The sequence below is a fragment of the Syngnathus scovelli genome, chromosome 10 (genome assembly GCF_024217435.2).
Source record: "Syngnathus scovelli strain Florida chromosome 10, RoL_Ssco_1.2, whole genome shotgun sequence".
NCBI lineage: Eukaryota > Metazoa > Chordata > Actinopteri > Syngnathiformes > Syngnathidae > Syngnathus > Syngnathus scovelli.
In genome coordinates, this window is record NC_090856.1 from 10,493,180 (window position 1) to 10,517,500 (window position 24,321).

General features: G+C 45.9%; 1 protein-coding gene and 1 long non-coding RNA gene across 4 annotated transcripts in view; both read right to left on the bottom strand.

Moving 5' to 3' along the window:
• Positions 1-21,853, bottom strand: part of LOC125976257 (uncharacterized) — a 41,424-nt gene extending 19,571 nt beyond the window's left edge. Inside the window, exon 1 of one of the 2 annotated variants that reach the window (XR_011087517.1) lies at positions 21,082-21,853. This is a non-coding gene — a long non-coding RNA (uncharacterized lncRNA). The remainder of the gene's footprint in view (positions 1-21,081) is intronic. The other variant, XR_011087518.1, reaches the window with a different exon arrangement.
• The window catches only part of sox2 (SRY-box transcription factor 2), a 60,299-nt gene continuing 37,258 nt past the window's right edge, over positions 1,281-24,321 (bottom strand). Inside the window, exons 4-6 of one of the 2 annotated variants that reach the window (XM_049732299.2) lie at positions 5,834-6,141; positions 1,554-2,880; positions 1,281-1,373 (exon numbers count right to left, since the gene is read on the bottom strand). In XM_049732299.2, coding sequence (XP_049588256.1) covers positions 1,364-1,373; positions 1,554-2,512 — 969 coding nt within the window. In that variant the 5' untranslated portion in view covers positions 2,513-2,880; positions 5,834-6,141 and the 3' untranslated portion in view covers positions 1,281-1,363. Of the gene's footprint in view, positions 2,881-5,833; positions 6,142-24,321 lie in introns of both variants that reach the window. The other variant, XM_049732303.2, reaches the window with a different exon arrangement.

The window sequence follows — 24,321 nt, forward strand, 5'->3', positions numbered from 1 at the left end:
ATCTTATTCAAAAACAAGAAGAGGTCTTGTAAAAATGAGTCACCGGAGAAGCCGAACATGAGCAGGCAGGCAGGCACGTTTGATTAAACATTGCATTAAAAATACCCACACACAAGTTGTTCGAAAACAGCAAAATGCACTTTCCATCTCGAGGAACTCAATAACCGCGCGACAGAAATCCAAACAATAAGGAGCCAGCTTTTTTCTAGACTCATTTAAAAAAAAAAAAAAAGTCATTTAAGCAAATAAATTGATTACTGTGTTGATGTTTTGACATCCCAAAACAAATTAATCAAAATCATAAAAGGAGCAAGTTAGCAAGAGTGAGCAAGATTCAGTGACATGCGAATTTAATGTATTTTTAAATTCTAACGTTGCCAGTTGCCATTTTGTGATTTTAGAAGAGCATAAACTAAATATACCTGACAGCCTGGAACGATTAGGTGGATTAATGTTGCCAACAAACTTTGGCTTGAGGGGGGCGCATCCTAGAAAACACATACGCCGTTAACCAGCAAGCACAAAAGCCACTACTTTGAATTTTAAACTACGACGACCACAGCAGCACCGCCATCTAAATACATCAATTTACATTTTCACCATGTGAAAGGCGACTCTACTGTGCGACACAAAATAAAAGACACGGCAAAATCAAATCAAAACTCAAAAGCATTTCAAGTATCCAAATTTCCAAAATTTATTCTTTTCAAACTGCATATGGAAAAAAATATACTCAGTTGAAATCGTAGCTGTTATAAGGATGGTATTAGTTTCAGTATATATACATGGGAGTGGTTGGCTTCCGCGTGCGTACAGGCCGTAATTTTTCCAAAGTACAACTACAGGAATGAATTTGGAGATCAAAACATAAAATATCACAGTCAATATACATGAATTGTACAAATCAATTAGAAAAGAAAGAGCACAAGCATCATACCTCAAACAGATGGAAAGTGGGAGACGGGAATATAAATTAACTTGAAGATGAAATGAGCTGGGGGGAGAAGTCTCAATTCTTTCTTAACGAGCGGTAGGGGCAAAAAAAAAAAAAAAAAGCACTACCTGCTCGCGTTTCTCTCCCTTTCTTTCCAGTTTGTTTGATCGCTCCAATTAGTTCGACCATCTATTTTCGACGGAACTGCTTTTGTTTTTCAATATATAAATTTATATATAAAAGGAAAAAAAGTAGGCAACCTCTTAACAATTTCATCTGATTGTAATGTTTCTTTGATAAATACTGTACAAAAGATGATTGCAATAATAAACGATTGGATTGCGACTCCCACTTTTTTGTCGTCTTGCAAACTCGATCCAGCAGTGAAGTGAAGAGGACGTCGAGCTCCTGCATCCATGCATCCCTCCTCTAGAGCTTCCTTAAAACAAATCAAAGGGGGGAAAAAAAGAGGCGTTTTTGTCCGTTTCCTGCATGGTGACTTTTATACAACTTTTCCCAGCCCAATTTTAATTTTTATTTTTTTTTCTGTACAAAAATAGTCCGACGTTAAGTAGTCCGCAGTTTGTTTGATCAAAGTTCGTTCGGGCGCATGTCTTACATGTGCGTCAAGGGCAGCGTGCCGTTGATCGTCGTCCCGGGCACGGTGCTCTGGTAGTGGCCGGACATGTGTAGTCTGGTCTGGGCAGTCTGCTCGCTGACTTCCGCCCCGGGCAGGTACATGCTGATCATGTCCCTCAGATCGCCGCTTTGGCAGCCCGGCGCGGCCCGGTGCGAGGACGACGTGACGATGGGCGGACTGGAGCTGCTCGACTCGGACTTGACCACCGACGAGGGCCCCATGGAGCCCAGGGCCGTCATGCCCGGGGTGCTCTGCTGCGAATAGGACATGGAGTAGGTGGGCGAGCCGTTCATGTAGCTCTGCGAGCTGCTCATGCCGTTGTACTGCAGCGCGCTCATGTCGTAGCGGTGCATGGGCTGCATCTGGCCCGCATTGTGCGCGTTCAGGCCCGGGTGCTGGTAGCTCAGCTGCTCCTGCATCATGCCGTAGCCGCCGTTGGTCCAGCCGTTCATGTGCGCGGCGTACGTGTCCATGCGCTGATTGACGCCGCCGCCCAGGCCGCCGCCCACGCCGACGCCGACCCCCGCGCCCATGCCGTTGCCGCCCGGCGCCAGCAGCCCGCCGGGCAAGGTGTACTTGTCCTTTTTCATCAGGGTCTTGGTCTTCCGCCGGGGCCGGTACTTGTAATCGGGGTGCTCCTTCATGTGCAGGGCCCGCAACCGCTTGGCTTCGTCGATGAAGGGCCGCTTCTCGCTCTCCGACAGAAGTTTCCACTCGGCGCCCAGTCTTTTGCTGATCTCCGAGTTGTGCATTTTGGGGTTCTCCTGCGCCATCTTCCTCCTCTGGCCGCGCGACCACACCATGAAAGCATTCATGGGTCTCTTGACCCGCTCGGGGCTGTTTTTCTGGTTGCCAGCGGCTGTGTTGCCGTTGCCCGTGCCCCCCGTGTTGGTCTGGGGGGCCGGGGGCTTCAGTTCTGTCTCCATCATGTTATACATCAGGAACGGCGAGTCGGGCGGCGCTCCCGAGCAGGTGAAACGTGAACACGCGACTCCAAACGGCAGCGGGAACGATTCTCTCGTCCGACAACAACAAAACAAAACAAAACTAAACAAAAGTTACCTGTCGATTCTCTCAGCAACTTTCTCTCTGGACAAAAACAAGGCGGGTTTCCACAGCCTCGCTCCCCGCGGCTCGGCGAGAGCGCGCGCGCGTGTGTGTGCGTGCGTGTGTGAGCGGCGCACACACAGCGAGCCTTCTCTCCCAAAAGGTCCCTGCGATGTTGTGTCCACAAAACTTCTTCGGCCCGTCGCTTCTCCAAAAAGGCATCAACAAAGTGGACTTTTTCTCCCCTGTCCGCCCGAGCCTTGACAAGTCCAGATAGTTTGGGAACAAGTTAATAGACGACCATTCAAGTGACGCGGCTGTCAGCAAATAAATGGCCTGGAGCGGGCCAATCACAGCCGGCTTGCTGCCCCGACACACCAATGGGAGCCTTCGATTAACATAAAGGGGCGTGGTTTACCCTGCTCCGACAAACACGCTCAGACAGCCTGCCTGCATGAGCCAATGCAGAGTACATATTTACTATTTCTTTGAGCAGTATGGAGATAGTCCGTGTGAAATAATATTATTCATAATGATAATTTAAAATAAACAATGTTGAAACATTGTCGCAACGTTAGAAAAATCCATAAGGCCGGGTTTTATTTATTTTGTGACAAACGTTTTCAAACCGTAAACTTCACTTTTAAGACACAAAATAGAAAAACGGTTTCGAGTTAAAAACAAATACTACACATTTAATGTGGATGTAATTTCAATTCGGTTGGATTTGGATTATCTCCGGACGATGTTTTTAAAAAAGTAACGAAAAACAGAAAAAAAAAAAAATATGATCAGAAGGCCGACAGTGTTCTGTAGAGACAATATTGTCCGCGATGCTGTTATAGTTCTTTTTTAAAAAAGTGACTAATACCACATTCACGACAGCAATTGCATGGCAACACCTAAATCAAGTTTTGTTAGTTAACTCAAAGCATTGAACTGCTGCGGTTTGTGCGTGCATGTGTGTGTGTGTGTGTGTGTGTGTGGGGGGGGGGGGGGGGGGGGGTCTACTTTTTTGGTGTTGAAAAGCGAGTAAAAGGTAATCCAAGATGTTTCCCTTTTGTTTGTTCAAGTTGAATGCCAACACACAGGAGGCAGACGGGCTCATCTCAGCACAAATAAGCACCTTTTTTGTTTGCCGTGTTGTCGCTACATCTGGCCGGACAAAGACGCAACTCCACTCCACTTCCACTGCCAAGCTGCTGCATGCTGTCGTTGAGTTTTTTTTTTTTCTTAAAGGGGTGCACGGCGTACCGGGGTTTACAAGTGGACGATGAATATTTGAAGGTAAAGTATGAGAGCAAAGGCAAATCTGTCTGATTTAAGGCTGAGCGCGCGTCAGCCAATTAGTAAAAGAAAAGCCACACACACCTGCTTCTCTTATGTTCCGCATCAAACCCAAACCCGGGTCCCAATTATCACGACATGAGGCCAGTCTCACACACACTTCCATTCAAATCATTCCCTCATATGTCCCCCTCTCCCTCTCGCTCGCTCGCTCTCCTCCCCACACCGAAGTTTGTGCATGTGCAGCCACAACCGACTGCCACTTGTTTTGCGTTTCAAACTGCGGCCCAGTCTTTGCGTCCGCGCGCGTGCGTGCGTGTGTACCAACGCGCGCTGTCCTGCTACGTGACACGAGCGCCGTCTACTGGCAAGGCGAAGAACAACAAGCAAAGACACAAGCGGAGTTTGGTCAAACTTGGAGGACAGAGATTTGCTTAATTCAATCATGTGTCAAAATCAAACAATTTGGTGTTAATAAAAGGAAAAAAATGACCATGTGGCGCTGATGTTTTGGATGAAAACAAGTCAGAGTGGCAAGATCATACACCTTGAACTAATTTAATTAAAAGTGAGTGTCGATAGATGAAATCATAATTGAAAGCGAATAGACGCATGGCGCCTGCGTATTATGCTTGATGGAGGAGCTCTCATTACGACGGCCCTGCAACCCTACACAAGCTTCATCTGTGGCGCTTAATAGGCTGCGAGAGGCGACCCATGCAGCTCGCTCCATTATAATGCACGCTTGAAATGGGCCGCCCGGCTGCTATCTGCATCTGAGTGTGTTCCCCGCTACCTCTAATCTGCTTAGGATAAGAAAGGAACAGCGGGGACCTGTGCGGCCCGGCCAGCCGGGAATGGCCCCGCATCCACAATCAGCGCCAATTTAATAAAAAAAGAAAAAAGAAAGAAAGAAAGAAAAGAAATAGGCGAAACTCGCAGTGCACTTGTAAAAACCCTCATGAACGGTCGCAATGGATGTAATTAATGCCGCAAGCTGTGCTATCAACATGTTTTTCGTTTGACTAACAAGTGATCTGCATCCTCATCGCTGTTAAAAGATGGGGGGGGGGGGGGGGGAGAGATAACGAGTGCTAATGGAGTATAAAAATAATCAGGATAACATAAAAATATTTTTTTAAATGTCAGGATCACGATAATACTTACTAAAATATACAATAGGACATTTTGCAGCATGCAGCATTATGTTTCTAATATAATGTGATTTAGTTTTCCTTTCGAATATGAACACCACAGTAAAGATTTATGGCCAGAGGAAAATATGCATACAAAAATAAATTGTATGTTTTTGCCACTAGGGGCCGTACCAGGGACTGAAGACGCACAGAAAATAGTCAAAACACCGCCACGACTTCAACATTATTTTTTTAGATGTTTTTTTTCAAGACTTACACTAAATTGCTACATCAATAATACTTTTATTGCCTCGCTAATTACTGTTTGCTTTCCCCTAGAAATTGATCTGGAATAAAGTTTAGTTCACCATACAAAAGGTAGAAAAATAATACACTGTAGCGGCAAAGTACAAATTAAATCACAAGGTCACAAGAAATATAAGGTTGCGAAATATGTTTAAATTAAAGGTTGGTAGAGTGTAAGTCATCTCCAAGGTGCAGTATCGTATGTAAGTTATGTTATTAATTATTAAAGAGATTTTGAAAATGAATAATAGACATTAAAATGCTCGATCAAATTATTTTCAACCAAACGGCAGACGATTAGAAAATAATTTTTACATTTAAACGGAAACAATAAAGCAAAAAATAGTCATAAGGTAAATGTTTGAGCGGGTCCGTGGGGCTTTCTGATGTGTCATTCCACAAGACTGCAGCAGGCACGAAACACACCCACTCGTGTCACACACGCACGGATACACACCAACGAGTGTCCACGCTGCAACTTACTTGCTCTCGTGCAGTCTTGTCTTCCTCCTCTCGCCGTGATTGGCAGCGATGTGGGGTAAAAAATGTTTTTCTCTTTTGCCCTTCAACGGCCGTCAAATCTCGCCCAGCTGCGCGCCGCATCAGTTCACCGGTGGCCGGCCGTCACAGGTCCGCATGTGACGCCGACTCGTCCGGGGGCTTCAGATCCGAGCGGCGTCGGCGTCGGCGCCGCCAGCGGCGGCGGCAGCGGCAGCGGTGGGGCGCGCCATCCTCGGTTTGCTCCCATCCGTCCTTCCGAGCGGCGCTTCCGCGTGTGCCGCGCGCTCGCCCTGCAACAAGGGAAGCCGTTGATGTGCAAAGGGGCCGATTGCAAAAGGAGAAGAATGCAAGCAAGAACAACAAAAGTCAGTTATAGCAAAGTCTATGCCTCTCCTCTCCTATCTTCCACCCCCTAGCTTAGCTCACATAATGAGCAGGAAAAAAAGCTTTATATTTTGTTCACTGGGTATTCACAGATAATTTGAAGCCATTGTTTCTGCCACAGATGGTTCTTTTTAATACAATAACGCGGCTCATTGTGAATGGCAAAGCCCACAATAAAAATCTAAAGCGTCCTCCTGAATAACCATTTTGTTCTCCTTCTATAGGCCGAACAAAAGCGCCGGTGAGGTAATGGCCTGCCTTATTGAAAGCTCCAGAATGGGGATTTGATAAAGATTCTTTCTCCGCTCCTTTTGCCTTTGGAGGGTGACGGCAAAAGAGAACATGCCGCAGCACCGCCAGAAGAGAACATTCGTTCGGGCTCGGCGCCGCTATAATTATTGTCGCCGCCATTATTATTATTTTGGCTATTAGTATTGTTTGTGTTGGCAGGGTTCAAAGGTGAGAGGTTGCATGCAGGCTGCAGCCATGCCCGTCAAGCGCAGGCGTATCAAAGATTTCTACAATAGAGCTTAAATTCTGCATACATTATCCTGTCAAGGTCTGCTGCCGTGTATTTCACACAATTTTCAGGGGACAGACTGAAATGCATCCGCTAGAAACCTTTGCTTAGGAGTGCCACCGTGCCCTCATCACATCTTGCGGGCGGGCATAGCGGCCAACGCCGCTGAGGTCAAAGCTGCCGACCCCCAGGTGCACTGTTGCCGAGAAGCTTGCTCAGTCTTGTCCACGCTTCATGTCATTTGGAATTAACTGCCGGCTAATCAATAAGGTGCTCGGCAGCAAACACAATGGGCACGACGGATGATCGCAGGCCAAACAGATTGGATGTCGTCGATCGTTACCATGTCAGCACCCGCTGTCAATCAAAGGGGGCCATACCTGGGCGCATACGTGTGCACGCGCGTACCTGGTATCGGTACACGGTATCAGTGACTGCTCAAGAATTGATATGGACCTGAAGAAAAACGGTATGGCCATTTTCCCGGTGCACGGCCTTCAAAGTTGCAAACATATTCACAGTACAAGATTTTTTTTGCATCAGCAATAAAGGCAGGAAAATGCATCACTGAAGCTGGACTGAGTTCGGTAAGTGGGCCACAGCAATGACCCGTGCGGGTCTTGAGACTCAAGGGCGGACTGTAGCGGAAAAGCAGCGGGCTATGAGTGCTGCTGGAGATTTTAAGCCTCTGAGACAAACACGGCGGATGACACCCAGACGGGATGAGAGGATCAGCACTCTCACTCTCAATAGGCTTAGCGGGAAAGAAGAAATACGACTTTGACTTGCTATCTGATCAATCTGGGCTATATAGTCAAAATCATATTAGCGAACTGAAGCAACTTTAATTATAAATCCGCCCGCATAGGCTCCACAGTGTGATAGCTAGGCCGCTAGCGAAGCGACAGGAAGAGCGCAACGACACCACGGGAGCCTTGAGAAACATCCGAATTATCTTTTAATGTTGGAAGACTTTTGACCCAAATCGCTGTGAGCGCAAAATGAAAAGAAAGCCGTCAAATGCATCAGGTCGATTCCGCTCACTTTGCGGTCAGACTGAACGCAAGCCGAGTGTTTCTGCCGACGCGGTTCCATCATGCAGAGGGTGGTTCTCAGAGAGTATGGAACTTATTCAAAATGATGTATGCTTTAAAGCAAACCTTTGTGCAGTGTGCTGTGGAGAAATAGAGACAGAGATTGTCCAATGGTGCCGTAGTCAGATAATTTTGCTGTTTCAGAATGGATTAAAAAATATTTTGAAATGTATTATTTTTAACGAGACGCAAATCAAGTCGGCAGTGTTCACTCGCTCATTGGCACAAATGCCAATTTTTGGACAAAAATAGCATGACTCTCTCTAGACTCGGCAGATGTCGTGCCTAATAAAACGTCTTTTGAAGATGTAGCTTATTTAGAATTTGAAGTTACCAAGAGGTTTGAATATATGATCACATAAAGTAATGTTGATAGCATAAGCGCACTATCAAAACAATCCATCAGTAGAAACTGCCATATTTGTCACACCGCGACAGATTACATCTATCATCAGGCTCTTTGGAAAGTATCAGATGAAAAGGAGGCTTGGCCATCACATGAAATGCATTTCAAATACATTTTCAAAACAAATTGGTTCGACAGCAAAGACAGCTCGTTTGATTGACAGTTAATAGTACTAATCCAAAGGACATCGCCCCTCGTGCTCATTTCAAGCAGATTGAGAGAATTCAAGAAATCTTGATTATCGGCTAATAAGGCAAAACAAATTTGGTCAGTCGAAGGGAAAAAAACCCATCAGATCTCACATGAACATGTTGAGCAAGTGACAGCCTCATTTTCGACCGACATTTCCTTGATGATGTTGAATGAATTGTCACGTCATGTTCTCATCATAAAGCAAGTTTAGTAATATTTTTGAATGAAGCTTTTGGTTCAGCAACAGGTGTAAAGGTGACAGCTAACAAAGACGACCAACAACAAATTTGTGTCTTTTTCCCTCTCACGATGCAAATTTCAAACCGCCACGCTTAGCAAAACATACTTATGCGCGTGGCTCAGCACACGCATTCCTTCTTGTGACACACGTCCACATCCCAGATGCTTCTCACTCCCACCGTCACACTCTCTCGCTTTGCTGACCACTCTGGGTTTTGTTTACCGGCCAATTTGAATGCCATTGTGGATGTTTCTAGAAAGCGCCGTAATCCGCACGGTCTGCTGTGAGGCCCCAGCCCTTTGTTTGGGATTACTGCAGCTTAGCGCCGGCTAACAATGAGGAGATGAGCAGCTCACCTCATCGACGCTAATGAAGTGTGGAGAGTTATTTTGCCAGTAGCTAGCTGCCACCAAGTGGAAACGATACCTTTGTGATTACAAAGATAAACGATTGATCACATGCTCAACCGTTTGCTTCTGGTGGCAAAATGAGAAAAAAAATTCACACCCAACAATTAAAGAAAAGACACACTGGCACAATTTGATTGAGTTTTGTGAACAAAATTGAGTGTTTGCATTTTTTTTCTGAGCATCTAAGCCTGTGTCGCTGGGGTAACGAGGCAGAGGGGGCAACAGGATGACCAAAACCATTTTGGCTTGGCACTGCCACACTCTGACAGCAGCCGTCCGCACTGAGACTATGCTGGCTTCTCTTCTGACAAAGAGCTTGCCTGGCATTTGCTAGAAAGGATGGAGAGATTTGGAGTTATTTATTTATTCGGAGGGGGCTGACCCACACACACACGCTTTGAAGAAATGTGTCGGTTTTGAGTAGTGATACCAACACATTACGACCGGTAACTCACAGTAAGTACAAGAAGAAGGTGCAGCAATGTCGTTTAACGTAACTCCAGAACTTTTTTTTCCTTCATCACCGTCACAGATAGGAGTAAATAGAATCAGTTTCTCTCTTTCCATTTTGAACCTCTGCTCTTTTATTATTAAATGACTGCTAAAGTGGGGCGGCAAAATGGCTGCCTCATCCGGGAACTTGAGCTCACAGATCCCTGTGGTGAACTGTGACAACATCACGAGGTCATGGTCTGATGTCAACTCGGAACGTGCAGAATTCTTGCTTCGCGGCCTTCTCTAACATTCCGTGACATTTCGGGCAATGACTCTCATGAAAAGACACAAAGTAGCCGTCGTGACGCGCTGGTCGGCAGGACGACAGAGCGGTCAACAGCGGCAATAAAGTCGAGACGCCGTAAAAGTGCCATGTTTATCTTTGGGCTGAGAAAGCTCACACCTCTCTGATAACGCCGGCGCGCGCTTGTGCGTTTCAGCGATCACTCAAACGACGCGGTCGTGACTTGACGCTCGTCCGTCTGCGTACTATTTAAACAGCACTTGTTGAATTTCACAACAAGCTCATAAAGGATGCAGAAACGTGTCGGCGTCCACGGGAAAACCAAGCAAGGCTGTTTGCCTAGGAAAGGTGAAGAAAGTTGCTGAGAGAAACCGAATGGGAGTGGAAAATGAAGATTTTCTCCATATGTCATCTTCAAACGCTGCCCAACGTATTGTCCGTGAAAACGAGATGACTTCAATGATGTTCACATGAGCGATCCCAACACCAAATATTTCTTGGATCCTGAGCCCAAACAATGGCGGCATCTGCTGCCAGACCAATCTCGTAATGGAAAGCCCCCCCCCCCCCTCTCTCTCATTCTGTGAGTCTTGCTCGCCCGGCCAATCACGAATGTAAATGAAAAGCAGTGGGCCAGAGAGTTGCTGATGTGTGGGCAGGGACAAAGCCCGAGTTCCAAAGCATTGTATGAGCCCCGTGACACATATCCCAACATCTCTCTTACGTCCACGCATGCATAAACACACGCGCACACACACACACGCACACTCCACAAAGTCTTTATTGACAGCTCCTCAAGATCGATAAAAATGATCTTGAAGTTGAGCCTTATTTGGCCGCATCATCTTGAAAGTGGCTTCTCTGGAATATAGCGGCCATACTGTACAATGGTCCAGCCAGGCGTGTGTAATTTGACATTGATTTCCACCCCTCACTTCTGCCTTCTTAGCCCCTGAGTCACTGCACACAACACAACACACACACGCGCACACACACATCACACATTTGTAACTTCATCACATTTCCCGTTAATGCACATTCACAATAAGGCCATTTTCTCGTGGCCTCTGGTCATGCAACCTGTTCTTAAGCTTTTGTGCTTTCTTTCTTTTTCATCTTCAATTTTCTCGTCCCATCATGCTCGGACCTTTTTTTGTGGAAGACTTCACAGGTCACTGTTCTTTCTCTATAATGGACAACTTGTGTTAATGTTGTGTGTATAGCATTTTTCACCCCTGAACTTTTCCCAACTTTGAGTGCCAACCGCTGCGGTCGCTAACTTTGTTTGTTTTTTTCTTACAAAAACAAACCTGACAGCAATATAAGATTTGTATTTTGTTTTTGAATTTGCCAGGCTTATGATAAAAATAAAGTGCAATTGCACATCCACTACAGTAGGTGGCAGTGGCAATCTCTCTTTTTTTTCAACCAATTGATGCACTTTGAATATTTTGCTGTTACCGACTAAAAAAACAATACGACTAAGTTCTTTTTTGTTTTAAGACGCTCTTTATTTACTTTTTGTGTGTTTTGTTCAATGTTAAAAAGGCCTCAAGGTAATGCAACAGAGTGTTGGGGGCAAGCAAAATGTTTTTGGGCTCACAGAAAATAATTGAGTTGCAATGTTCTGAACAGCTGACCCAAAAGATTGCCAAAATGAATCTGATTTTGTACAATTCGATTCATAATGAAAATCTTGCTGGGCTAATAAATGATACTGCTGGAATTGCAGTTTCGAGGGCCATAGCTGACCACTTCTGGACATACGCAGTCTTCTGCTTTTGTGACAGCATCGAAATCAGATACAAATAAGCTCACATTTCGGGCTGCCAGGACCACCTGTGACCTTAAATTTGGGCTACTCCAAATCGTCCACGCTCTGATGACATTTGCGTCCCGAGAACACTTTTCATGTCACTGATCCGATTTCACTCAACTGTGATGGCAGCTTTATTGTAAAAGTAGCATGAGAAACATTTGACGACATATTGTCTGTTTGACCTGAAATCTCAGAATGGCACGCACACAAACACGCACACACACACGGACAGCTGTCAGTCACTCTTTTGAGAGCGCCCTGTTGTTGGTTAAGTCTGACACTGCGCCTCAGCCACTTTAAGCCTATTACTGTATTCATTCACTGCTGTTCGCAACACAAACACACACATGCACACACACGCAAAAACAGCAGCGCTATCAGAGAGACCTTTTCAGTAAGCCGAGCATATCCTGGAGCCGTATCGCGCATCATCCTTCCCCCGACAAACACACCGGAGTGTATGTCGCACACAAAATGGAGATCTTCTTTTTCCTGGAGGTGGCGTGTTGCTGTTTGTTGAGGGTATCGCTTACAGCCAAGGCGCTTGAAGAAAGACAAGCTCTCCCATGGCGTTGCTTGTGTGCCTGCGCCTGCGCGTGTGTGTGTGTGCGTGTTTTCAGAGTGGGGCTTTGCTGTTTCCACCGGCGTTATCAGTTCTATTCCAATGTATTTCTTATCGAGGTGGCGGTGTGAAGGGAGGCGGGGTGGGGGGACTGGAGGGGTAGGGCGCGACCGACAATACAAGCTTATCAAACGTCCTCAGCCTTGATTCCACCTGTCACTCAAGACCCACACGCACATGGACACGCGGCGGCGGCGGTACGAGTGGGCCTTTTTGATTGATAGCTGGCTTTGCCAACAAATAGAAAGCCGGGATCAACATTCGGGTGGCCTTTTTTTTTTCCTTATACACACGATGCACCGGCATAACCTGTGCAGGGACGCACGCGTGTGCGTCTGAAGCGAGCCCCAACATTCCAGAGTAACAAAAGTGGCATTAGGGATGCATTAGTTGGCCTTGCAACGAGAATCCCGTCAATAACGGCCGCCAGAATAAACCGTCGAGCCTCGATAAGAAGACAAAAGGCCAGTGAGATAGCACCGGGAGGAGAGTGGCGGAGGGAGGGGGAGGAAAGGATCAATAGAGAGAGAGGATGGACGGATGGATGGATAGATGGATGGATGGATGGATGGATGGTGCGGAGGAGGGAGAGAGCGTCGATCAATATGAAGTGAGGAGAAAAAGTTTTCACAAAGGGACAAGACGGTTGAGGGAGTAATAAATAGAGGCATGGAGGAGGGAATACTGAGTGTTGGATTTGGCCAAGACAAAGTTCGATCATGGCAGCGTAATGTTTTTGATTCTGCTTAGAAATTATTTGCCAGGCAAAAATGATATATAAATTATATATATATATATATTTATATATTTATATATATTTATATATATATATATATTTTTTTTTTTTTAAAACAACCAGATAGAGCCTGTTGTCATTTATTTATTTATTTATTTATTTATTTATTTATTTATTTATTTATTTATTTATTTATTTGACGAGGTGATTTTAAATGAAGTTTACTACGATGTAGCCTGTGACAAGAATGAGTTTGACCCCTTTTTGCTGGAGGCGCAACGCGATGAGCGTGGAGGGCAACTAAGAGCAGCAAGTGTTTCACCGACTCGTGTTAATTAATTTTCTTCATTCATACGAGGAGCTATAGGTAATGATCTCGACGGAGGGACAAGAATACAGACAGGGAGATGGAGGAGAAAGGGAGGGAGGGCATCCTGTTCCTGTCAGCGAGGCGGCGAGCTGTCACACAAAGACACAATGAGGCCCTGCAACAAACAGCCACTTAAAAAAAACAGCCTGGCAACATAGAGCAAATTCAATTAGAGAAGTAATTAGCAGATAGAGGGCCAGGCAAGCCGGCTGTGGCCACGCCGCAAAACTGGATTTAATAGGTGCGAATAAGAGGAGGACGCTGTCATAATTAAGAGACAATCGCCTCCGCCAATGAATGCCTAAAAATACAAATTGTAAAACTATTAATTCACTGATCACAAAATAGTTGCAAAGATGATGAATATGACGCTCATTTTAACAGACTCATTTCTGAATAGATAGCAAGACAATTGCACATAATGCATTCTGCCTGGCATTTATATTGCTAATTAATTTTCTGGGATAATTTATGAAAGGACTGCCCACCCCCATAGTTCTCACCCATGCATGAGTGAGTGAGTATTTGTTGCCGGCGCAGAGCGCAGAGTCTGCCGAACAGAGCTTGAAACGCCTCCTCGCACAACGTCGCTACTCATGAGCGAAAAAAATACAAAAACATTTCAAAATATTACAGCTTCTTAACTTTCCACCTCAGCACCCCTGAACGCTCTCTTCGTGTGCTTCCCTTTCCACTTCACAGTCCAACAGAAAGAAAAACAGCAAATACATTCGCCGATAAGCGTGTGAAATAAATCCCCGGGTTATTGATTGATTTGTCGGGCTGAGGATGGAGCACGGTGGCGGTGGCGGCTATCACATCACACCTGCAGCTTCTCTGCCACGCCCCAAATTTGAGCCAGGACGCTTTGGTGCAAATGACTGCGGGACACAAAATCAGTGAAAAGAATTCAAGCTAAAATGATTCAAAACATTTTAGCTGACTTTCAACATGACCAAAACTATTTTTTTTTATTTTTGCAAATGAGACGCAAGTGCCAATCCGAGCAGGGCCCGACAAGGGGAAAGTGTCCAGCCTGTGATGGAAAACTGAATTTCCACACCAATAAATACAGATTTAGTTTCTCGGGCCCAGTTAAAAAAAAGAGTGGAAGAATTTGCATATGACAGTTGGGGTTATTTGGTGGCCCATTCTGGAGTGATGCGAGAGCAAAATATCCACTTAAGCATATCATTTTGACTGATCGGAACTCATAAGCCAAGCAAGAGGCTGAGAGGGGAGGATAACTCTAATATGGCCGCCGCTTTCTATACAGGACTAGTTAATGCCATTCAGCCAGGAAGCTAGCTGATGGACCGGCGAGCCGAGCCAAGCAAGGCAAAGAGATGGACATTAAGTGGCCTTCCGAGTCCGCGGCCTGCCGCTTTAAGAGCCAATTACCAATCTCGTGGAGTTAATGCCCGAGATGAGATGAGACGAGAGGAAAGGGGATCGCCAGGACGCGTGACAGTGAGACAAACTGTGGCTTTGCGATTAGCGTTTGCTAATCTGATGGGAGCATCAGCGAGCATCAACACATCAGGAGAGAAAGCAAAATTAGACTTTTGGGGGGGCAAGGAAAGACGGAGATCTCGCCGGTGGCGTTGGCATGCAGATTACAAGCGTGATCTCCGGGTTTAGAAAGCATTGAGCCAATTAGCAACGTTATCTGAGAAACGCTTTAATTTGCCATTCAGAGCTGCAACGGGGGCCCCGCCAGCTGTCAATGAGTGTGATTAGAGCCCCAATTGCGGCTTCAGAGGGCCCAAACATCTGCTGCCCGAGTGACTCGGAGATGTGGGCGCGGGAAAAAGAGAGCTCCTCTTCAGAGGCACACCGGCATCTGATTAGCAGAAGAGAAGACAGAGGAAGGAGGAGATGAAGAGCGCGAGAAGAAGTGCAAAGACCTGCATTGCCCGCCCGCCAGCCGAGGAAGGCCCATCTGCGTGCCCTCACACTTGAGGAAGGCACGGCAGATGTCGAAGCAGATTGATTTTCATTCAGCTGTCACCACGCGCGTGCACGCACAGCAAATCACGGCATCGAGTACCAGGGCCGCTGTTGGCTGTCATTTTGCCAAGCGTTTTCTCTCCTTCCTGTCATTTCCTCATTCTCCAGCCCTCCCTCGCACTCTTCCTCCGCCCGGCTCACTCAACGGGCACGAGCGGCATCTCGACGCCACATCTGCTGCTCAAATTAAATCATTTACAGTCCATAGAGAGACGAGACGTTTAGGGACAATACAGCCGGTGGGGAATCAGTGTGCTTTCTCTTATGCGGCTAATGCGAATGTCTTGACTGGCATCTGATTACAAGTCAATACACAGTTTGTTTGCAGCGTGTTGTAAATGAGAGGAATGAAAATGTAACGGAGTGAGCTTATGGTGTGCCTTTGACTCTTGAGTAGTCACCAAGTAACAATACCATTAGTAATAGTAGTAATAATTTTTAAGAAATCATATCCCCAAAATAGCATTTTTCTCCAAATTGCATGAAATTAATAGCGATTTTCTATTCTGCTCATCGTCTAATTTCGAGGTCCTGATCGTAAAATGTTCACGGTTGAGTCGTGAGGGCCAATACCTTGAAATAAGGCAGAGTATTGGAACGATATGATACTTAGCACCGGAACTTGCCCATTCGTAGCCAATAGTCGACTTCAAACGTTGATGTGAAGTCATAAAGCTGACTCGTCAACTTGTCCACTCTTTGGCTCAAGCCCCACTTGGCCTTTTTTTGCTCCAAATATACTTTTGCCAAAGTCTTCCACTGCCACTGCGAACAGAGCGAGCTCTGTTCATTGGCTATGAGTGACCATTTCTCTTCTAATCAAATGATGCTTTCCCGTACTTCCATTTCCAGAACATGCCATGTTTTGTTGTGTTTTGCTCGCCAAAGAATTCATTGAAGGGCTATTAAGGACGTGTGATATAAAGCTGTTGTCCAGTACGCTGGCCTGGGAATGGACTGACTTGTCAGATCCGTCTAAAATACGAGCGTCGCGCTCATCCATCATTACAGCAAGACAGTGCAGGCCTTTGTTTGGGCCATTCTGGCCCACGCCGGACGGGCCTGCGTGGCTACTGGCGGCACCGTAATGTGTGTTTGGGACAAGAAAGAAAGACAGCTGGAACCGTGTCAAACAGTGCAAGTGCGTGCGAGCCAGCGAGCGAAGAAGTGAGGCAGTTGACCCGGTGTCAATTAGGGAGCCTGTATCGTTCCGTTCCCCAGGGCGAGGCTGACTCAAACATTAAATATTTCATTCATTTCCACTGATCATGCCGTTTCTGCCTCTTCCACGTCTCGCAAAGCTTGGGCTGCCAGACATTTTTATAAGGGGGAAAACAAAGATGAAAATCGCTGGAATTGAAGCAGCAAGTGACAAACCAAAACAACAGCAAGTTTTGTAAAAAAAAGTTTACTTCAACAACTTACGAACAATAATACATTCTGATTCATATTGTGTTTGCCAACTATGAGTTAGGCAGGCGGCCATTTTGCTACTTCCTGTCAAACGAAATGACATCAGTGCCAGGTGGGCTATGCTTGCAAATGTCCCATGACCAAATCCAGAAAATAGGTGAGTTGTTATCACCCGAATAGACCAACAATGCTGCTCACTCATCGTCGCAAAAACTGAAGCCATTGGCGGCCATCTTGCGTTGCACCAAATTTGAATACATAGATTTTTCTCCAAAGCATTTTCACCTTATTTTCCATCTTTTAATTTCAGTGCTTCTGCATGACCTCGCCCGCTTGAAAAGTCTCGCCCACATTGCAGCAATATTAGTTACAAATTCTCTAACTGATTTAGTCATAAATCCTGCGGTTGTGATTACTCGTGGCTGGTGGCATACTCCAAATCAGCTTTTCCATAAAATCCTCTGACAAACTATTGTTGTTCTTTGTCTCCATGTCACTCTAATCCTCTGTCTGCTTCTCGTCCACCCTGCAACCCGCCATCATCCTCCCCAATTGCGAGAAAATGCCTCAGTACTGACCGCTGTGGCACGCACGCACGCACGCACGCACGCACGCACACACGCGCGCACACACACACGCACACACACACACGCACACACACACATGCAGACACACACACACACACACACACACACACACACACACACACACACACGCACACACACACACACACACACACACACACACACACACACACGCACACACACACACACACACACGCACACACACACGCACGCACACACACACACTGAGCTAGTATGTCCACACTTTGCATTTGAGTCCATGTGTAAAGTGAAGTGTGTATTGTGTACCTTGTATTGTGTACTGTGAATTATGACTGCGTTAGCGTCCACGTCAAAAGGCCTTGGTCGGACTACGGAGAAGACCAGATGTGCACGCGCAGTGCGTGTTGGCTCCTTCTCAGGTTGACGTGTGTCCCCGTCGTCGGTATGCTGCGGATCAGTTTAAGCCTTGCCGAGCTATTGTGGTGCAAAAGCCCCGCATGCCCTCTCTCATCTTTTGTAACCTCTTTGTTTGATAATGCATACAGCTACGCTTGCACTAATATGCAAATACCCGCAGAACAACACTGGACCGCCGTCACTGGCTTCTTCGATTTCAGCCAAATGACAAACATTTGCTGTGGGCAAAATGGAAAGCGTTGTGCAACTAAAATGTGCTGATAGCACGTCATCAATGGTGATAGTAACACAACATTTGAAGTGCGGGAACCGCTATAAACAATAGAATCAACTATTCAGCAACAAGGGGGCCATTTGCTGACCTGTTTCGATTACGACTCTTTGTTCCCTCCTCCATGTTATTGTGGTGGGTCGGGATATTTCTTTCATTAAATTCAATACTTTTTTATTCAGATAGTGGGTAGCAAGTCTGCCTCAAAGTTCTGAGGTTATGTTTGGTCAAGGTCTACAGTGAGCACTGTAGGGGGGTGCTGCGAGGGCCCCCACCCCGCTCCTGAAATATGCTTGGACAGTCCAGATAATTGACTTTTGGGTATTTTCCGATTTTTCCTGGATTTTTTTTCCACATTTCCAATTGTGGCCCATATGGTTTATGTCTTGAATGTTTCTTAAAAATGTTTCAAGTTTGTAAATTTTTTGTTTGTGATTGTCAATGTGATTGTCATAAGCTGCTAATAAGACGTTACCTGTATTCGCCAGTAAAAAAAAGTAAGCACACATGCTTCCTTTATATAAACACATTCACACATTTCTATGTTCAATTTATTGTTATTATCATTATTATAAGCTTAGTTGCTCTCCCCCGTGTTTCAAAATCACATCTGTGCCCCTGGCTATGCTACATTTACTTTCTTTGCCAATTCTGGAGCATTTGTGCTAAAAAGAGAAACACTGTGCCACTAATGTGAAACGGCGTGATATTTCATGAAAAGAGATGCAACACGGCTATGTCATCGAGGCACAAGCAAAGTTTTCTTCATCTTAAGTAGCAGTCCCTCAGCAATATGAGCCTCTCCGCCTCCCCATCTTAATGCTTTTGATAGCACATCAGGCGTGGAGGGAAGGGCACGAGATGGAAGATGTGCTTTCTTTTGGCCAAAGCAGGCATCACCTAAAGGATGGGGATAAAGGCCCGAGTCCGTTCTGTCTGTCTGCCTGAGTCCGTCTCTCCGCTCCCTGCATTAAGACGATGTCCGGCTTCTTTTCAGACCCAGCCACTCTGAACGGTCACAGAGCTTTTGTCCCCCACCCACTCAACACATTATTACCCCCCACCACCACCACCACCACCTCCCCCAAGCCTCACTGATGAGCATCTGCAACAGCCCAGAGGCCATACACTAAGAAAGTGTGCAAAATGGAGGAATAGAGTGGGGAAAAGAGGGTGAGCACAAGCAACTTGAGGGTGAAAGCTAGACGAGACAAAAGGCGAGAGAAAGACAGAAGGATGCCGAAGTGGTTGGAAGACGCGTGGGACGAGAGGAGCAGGGCACGGAAAGGAGGCCGAGTCTTTAGGAGCAAGCCGGGCGGCACTAAGCGTCTCTGTTGCTGCCCAGTCAGGCCTGCCGTACCCGAGGCCGCGAAAAGCAGCCCTCCGCCTCGCACCACGTCACCCCTTGACTGCTGACTGACTTTCTTTGCCCTCAAAATTGACTTGTGGCAACTTTGCAGACAACTAATTACAACAAATCTGAGATGAGACTGAAATGACAAGTACTACACTGGTTGAGTGACATCCATTGATTATGGAAACGAGGAACAGCCAATATGGAGTAAACATTTTTGACTGACATTTTTCAGTATTTGTGAGTACGTTCAAATGTACTCGTAGGCTAAATGCTAAAAAGTTAGCTTACTTAACTTTCAAACATGTTGATATCATGTAGGCTAAAATGCAAAAAAAAATTGTTTTTTTTTTTTTTTAGACTCGCATATGCGTCATTTAAACACACTATATAATGTTTGGCCAAATTATCTTGGCTAAATGTCGACCTTATATCTGGTATTGACCTTGTTTTAAAATAGTACGCATAGTCCGTTCGAGTGAGTGCACATACAATTCAACGTCCACGATTGGGATCTTAGTGAAACATTGTGAAAATTCCGTTCAATGTGGCCACCAATAAGACATGCTATTTCACAGCCTCTACTTGGGCGCCGAGTAACCAATGCGTGCCGAACAATAAGAAACAACCAATATCAATGCAAACGGTGTCACCACGCGGGTGTCATTCCTGTTGGGGCTTACATCTTGACAAGATGGAGAACACTGAGAGCAGTCAACGCACGCACACACACGCACATACAAACACGCACAGCCAGTGGCCTTCGGGCTAATTGCTAGATTGAGGCAGATTTTCCTGTTCAGTTCAGGGCTGTAATTGTGAGCAGAGAGGAATGACAGGGCTTCAAGCTGAGAGGACAAATCACCAGGGGCCAGCGATTATGATGCTTGTGAATGTGTTCGTGTGCATATGTGTGTGTGTGTGTGTGTGTGTGTGTGTGTATGTGTGTGTGTGTGTGTGTGTGTGTGCGTGCGTGCATGCGTGCGTGCGTGTGTGTGGAGAGGGTGAAGGGTTAAGTCAAACATCACTCAATTCCAGGTTTCTGTGGCACTGACCTCAAACAGCCTCACATCAATTCCCTCTCTCTTCGACCCACAAGCGCTTGCACTATATTTTACCGTTGAACCACTTGAAGAAAATTAAATGGCCATTAATATGCCATATCAGGTTGTAACATATTCACGTATGCAGGCAGTTTGCAAATGGAGGTCAGCCGCTAATACTGTATTGTCAAATTCTCTGAGCGGGTGTGCCGTGTGCATGTGCAAATTAGCATTCTCGGTCAAGTCCAAATATTATTTGCACTTGCTAATTGAACATGATCTCCCAGCACATGACTCCAGGTCGACCGCAGCGTAATCTACAGACCTGACGCCTCTGACGCAAAGCCGGATTAACATCAACTGGCCTGGCTCTCATCATCGCATTTTGCCTCATTTTCCTGCTGCGGGAGACTTGTTGGACTCTGCAGGCCAGGCTCCCTCACACAGATGCATGCTCTGAGCATGCAGCACAGCAATGCGCCTTTTACATCCGCTAAGCAACACACCAGCGCAGCCCATGTGGGAAGAGTCACAACAGCTAAAGCTTTCTTCCTTTCAAGGAGGTGCGGAGTTAAACCTTTCCAAGGTGAGCTCGTTAAACCTCGGTGCAATTTTGAGCCTACCTTTCAGTGATGTCATGGTGCATCTTCTGACAAGGCCTGCAATCCTGCTCTCTGATTGGACATGGGCTGCTTCCCCTCCGGCGTTCCGCTGCAGGAAAACGAAGGCACAGTCCGCTGCGCTGACGCAAGAACACGGAACTCTCTTCCCGGACTTCCGGGACGTCTTTGACAAGGACCGATGCAATATTTCTTTCGAGGGAAGCTTTAATGCCCGATGACAATTCTCGGCCCACGTCGACCGCTTCGCCTTTTCCTTCCTATCCTTCACCTTGCTGCCACGCCATCTGGGCCATCCCAGCCCGGTCCTCCCCCTTAGCTTCCAGAGCCTCCGGTGGGCCTTTCTCCGTGCCTCCCTGCCTCTCCTGCAGCCTGCCTCGCCTCACCCGGCTGGCTCCCTCAGCCCCAGCGTTGTGCTCAGCGTTCAAGGGGAGAGCCAACTCGGAATGCTGCGGCTCTAGACGTTTTGTCCGAGCCCTAGGTCTCTTTCACTGAGGCAAGATTAGTTCATACAAAAACTCAACAATACACCACTGAAAGCCATTGTTGATATTCAACATTTTTCACATAGCGGAGCAGAATAGACAATGTGGCAGCCGGGAAAGCACGAAGTGGACTTGGGTGCCTGATGGCTGATGGTATCAAGAGCTCAGTGAGGGCCTTAATCCTCTTGTGCACACACATACACACAAATAGACACACTTTCAACATCTTGGAGACGCTGAAATCAATAATGCCTGTCCGCGTTTGCATCAGTGGGTGGGTGAGTGTGATAGCGAGAATAAAGGGAGTAGTCTTTGTGTGTGTGTGTGTGTGTGTGTGTGTGTGTGTGTGTGTGTGTGTGTGTGTGTGTGTGTTTGTGTGCGTGTGTGTGTGCGCGTGTGTGTGTGTGTGTGTGTGTGCGTGTGTGTGCGTGTGTGTGTGTGTGTGTGTGTGCGTGTGTGTGTGTGTGCGTGGGCGTGTGTGCATGAGTGCGTGTGTGCGTGTGTGTGTCCGCACTATGGCACCGTACATGCACATGCACGGTTTGTGTGAAAAGATTAAGGTCACACACACACACAATGACTAAAGTGATTCTACAAAAAGAGGACCACAGACATGCATCTATCCATCTATCCATGATCACCTTATATTATCACATTCACACAACAGCCTGATTGATAATTAGCTTTGAAATCGGAAGGTAGAAAATTCTTTGTTCAACTACTACTTATTTTAATGGACGGACAATTTGCAAGAACATGAATACGTCACATGATTTGCCTCGGCGGGCCCGATCTGGCCCCTGGGCCTTGACTTTGACACCTGTGCTGAACAAATATTTATCTTGACACATATGCACGTCGCGTGGAATTTAACTTGCATTACACGATGAGTAATTTGCAGGAATATGTTAAGAACGGTTTACAAGGGAACAAAAAAAACTGACAAATCACTCGCCTAGTTTCGGCAATCCCTAGAACACAAGCCAGCATGGAGTCAGACTATCTGTATTGTCATACCCTCATGTCACGTAGACCTCATAAATCATATCCTGCAGACAGAAACATGTCATAAAGGACTATTTAAAATGTTTGCTAACATTCGGTTCCATAGAGTCGGAGTGAGACATGTTAATTGTGTGCTAATGATATGTAATGAATGTCATCAGCCCAGAAGCTTGGGCTAACGAGCTAAATGAACTGGCACTAATGGGCCTGTTAGCTTATCTAAGCATGTACATTAGCCGCTGACATCAAGGGCTCTTTCTCTGCTGACAGAGGCAGCCATGTTGCGTGCGGCATGATTTCACTCAAAGCTGCCACTGATATCACACTTCTTTTTAAGTTCAAAAGATTCCTAAAAACAGCAACAGTAACAAAAAAAAGGATGTGGAAGAATTACATTTTTACTTTGAAAAAAATCACAATTATTTCTACATAGAAGACAGCGTATAATAACTTATTGTGCAATCTTTATCCTCATTTCTGGGGCTCCAGATCCTAAAAGATCCAAGTGCCAGGCTTTCCCAGTTTCGCGAGGTAGCACAGAAGAGGAAGAAGAGGAGAACCAAGGGAGGGGATAATTCCTCTGGCAGTTTTTTTTCCCTTGCAAAAGCCCAATTGACAGCTGATTGATGGCTATCTTCACAGCCTGACAAAGAGCAGCATTAGCATATCTAAAGCCACGTACAGTACAATTGGGGCAAACAGTAAATTACATGTTACCTCTGCTCCTCTTTCTCCATTCGTTACCTCTTTCTCTCGCTGCCTCTTCACGCGCTCACTCATTCAAAGCAAAACCACGAAGGCAGGAAAACAAAACAAAACAAAGTACGCTTCTTGTCTCTTGTGTGAGCTTAGTACAGCTTGACAGTTCCCATTGAAAAACACTCACAAAGGCCTGAATACAGAAAAAAACGCACGCACACCCAAATTGCTCGTGTGCTCCCCACTGCCAAAATGCCCTTGCGCAAGGCAACTCACATCACTCTGATATCATTGAGTGTGTTTCTCTATTAATAAAAACTTCCTTTTTTTTTTTTTTCACAAGCCCAGCAGTTATTTGGTGTTCCTTTAAGAAACAACGCTAATGTAATGTGTCAATAGGTTAGCGGTTGAGTACTTTTTAGAAAAGCACTTGAAAATCAGTTTTGTTTTTTTTTTCATTTTCCGAACGCTTCACTCTCCATTTGTTCTATCTCATCCTAAACATAATGATGGTACAGGCACTTGAACTATTGTAGCACATTTTGAGGCCATGTTACTCGCTGCTAGCGAGCACACACTGGCCTCGTCTCTTCTCGCTCAATCTTTTCCCGCCTCTCCCGCACTTAGGCCAGCAATCTGTTCTCTAATTGTTCATTCATGGTGTGAATCTTTAAATAGGGGCCCGAGCCAGGCGCTAAGATAATGACTCACTCGGCGTCGTTAGCTAGCGTAGCAAAATTACTGCTTGGTGCAGATCCATGATGGGACTTGGCTACAATGAGAGTGATTAGTCTTGTGTCTTCTGTACACAGACCTGCTTTGCGGTTAAGCGGCAAACAGAGAAACGCTCCTTTTTTAGGCTTTAGAAATAGGCCATAAGGTATAATAACAATGAAGTTGCCTCTCGGAATTTGATACAAAATGTGAACGTAAAACTGGATGCGGATGAACACAGTATGTGTATGTTCGTAAAATATTACACATTGAACAGTGTGTACATACAAAAGTTAGCTAGTCTGACAAACTTTGACTGAACTCGAGGTCATTCCGGATG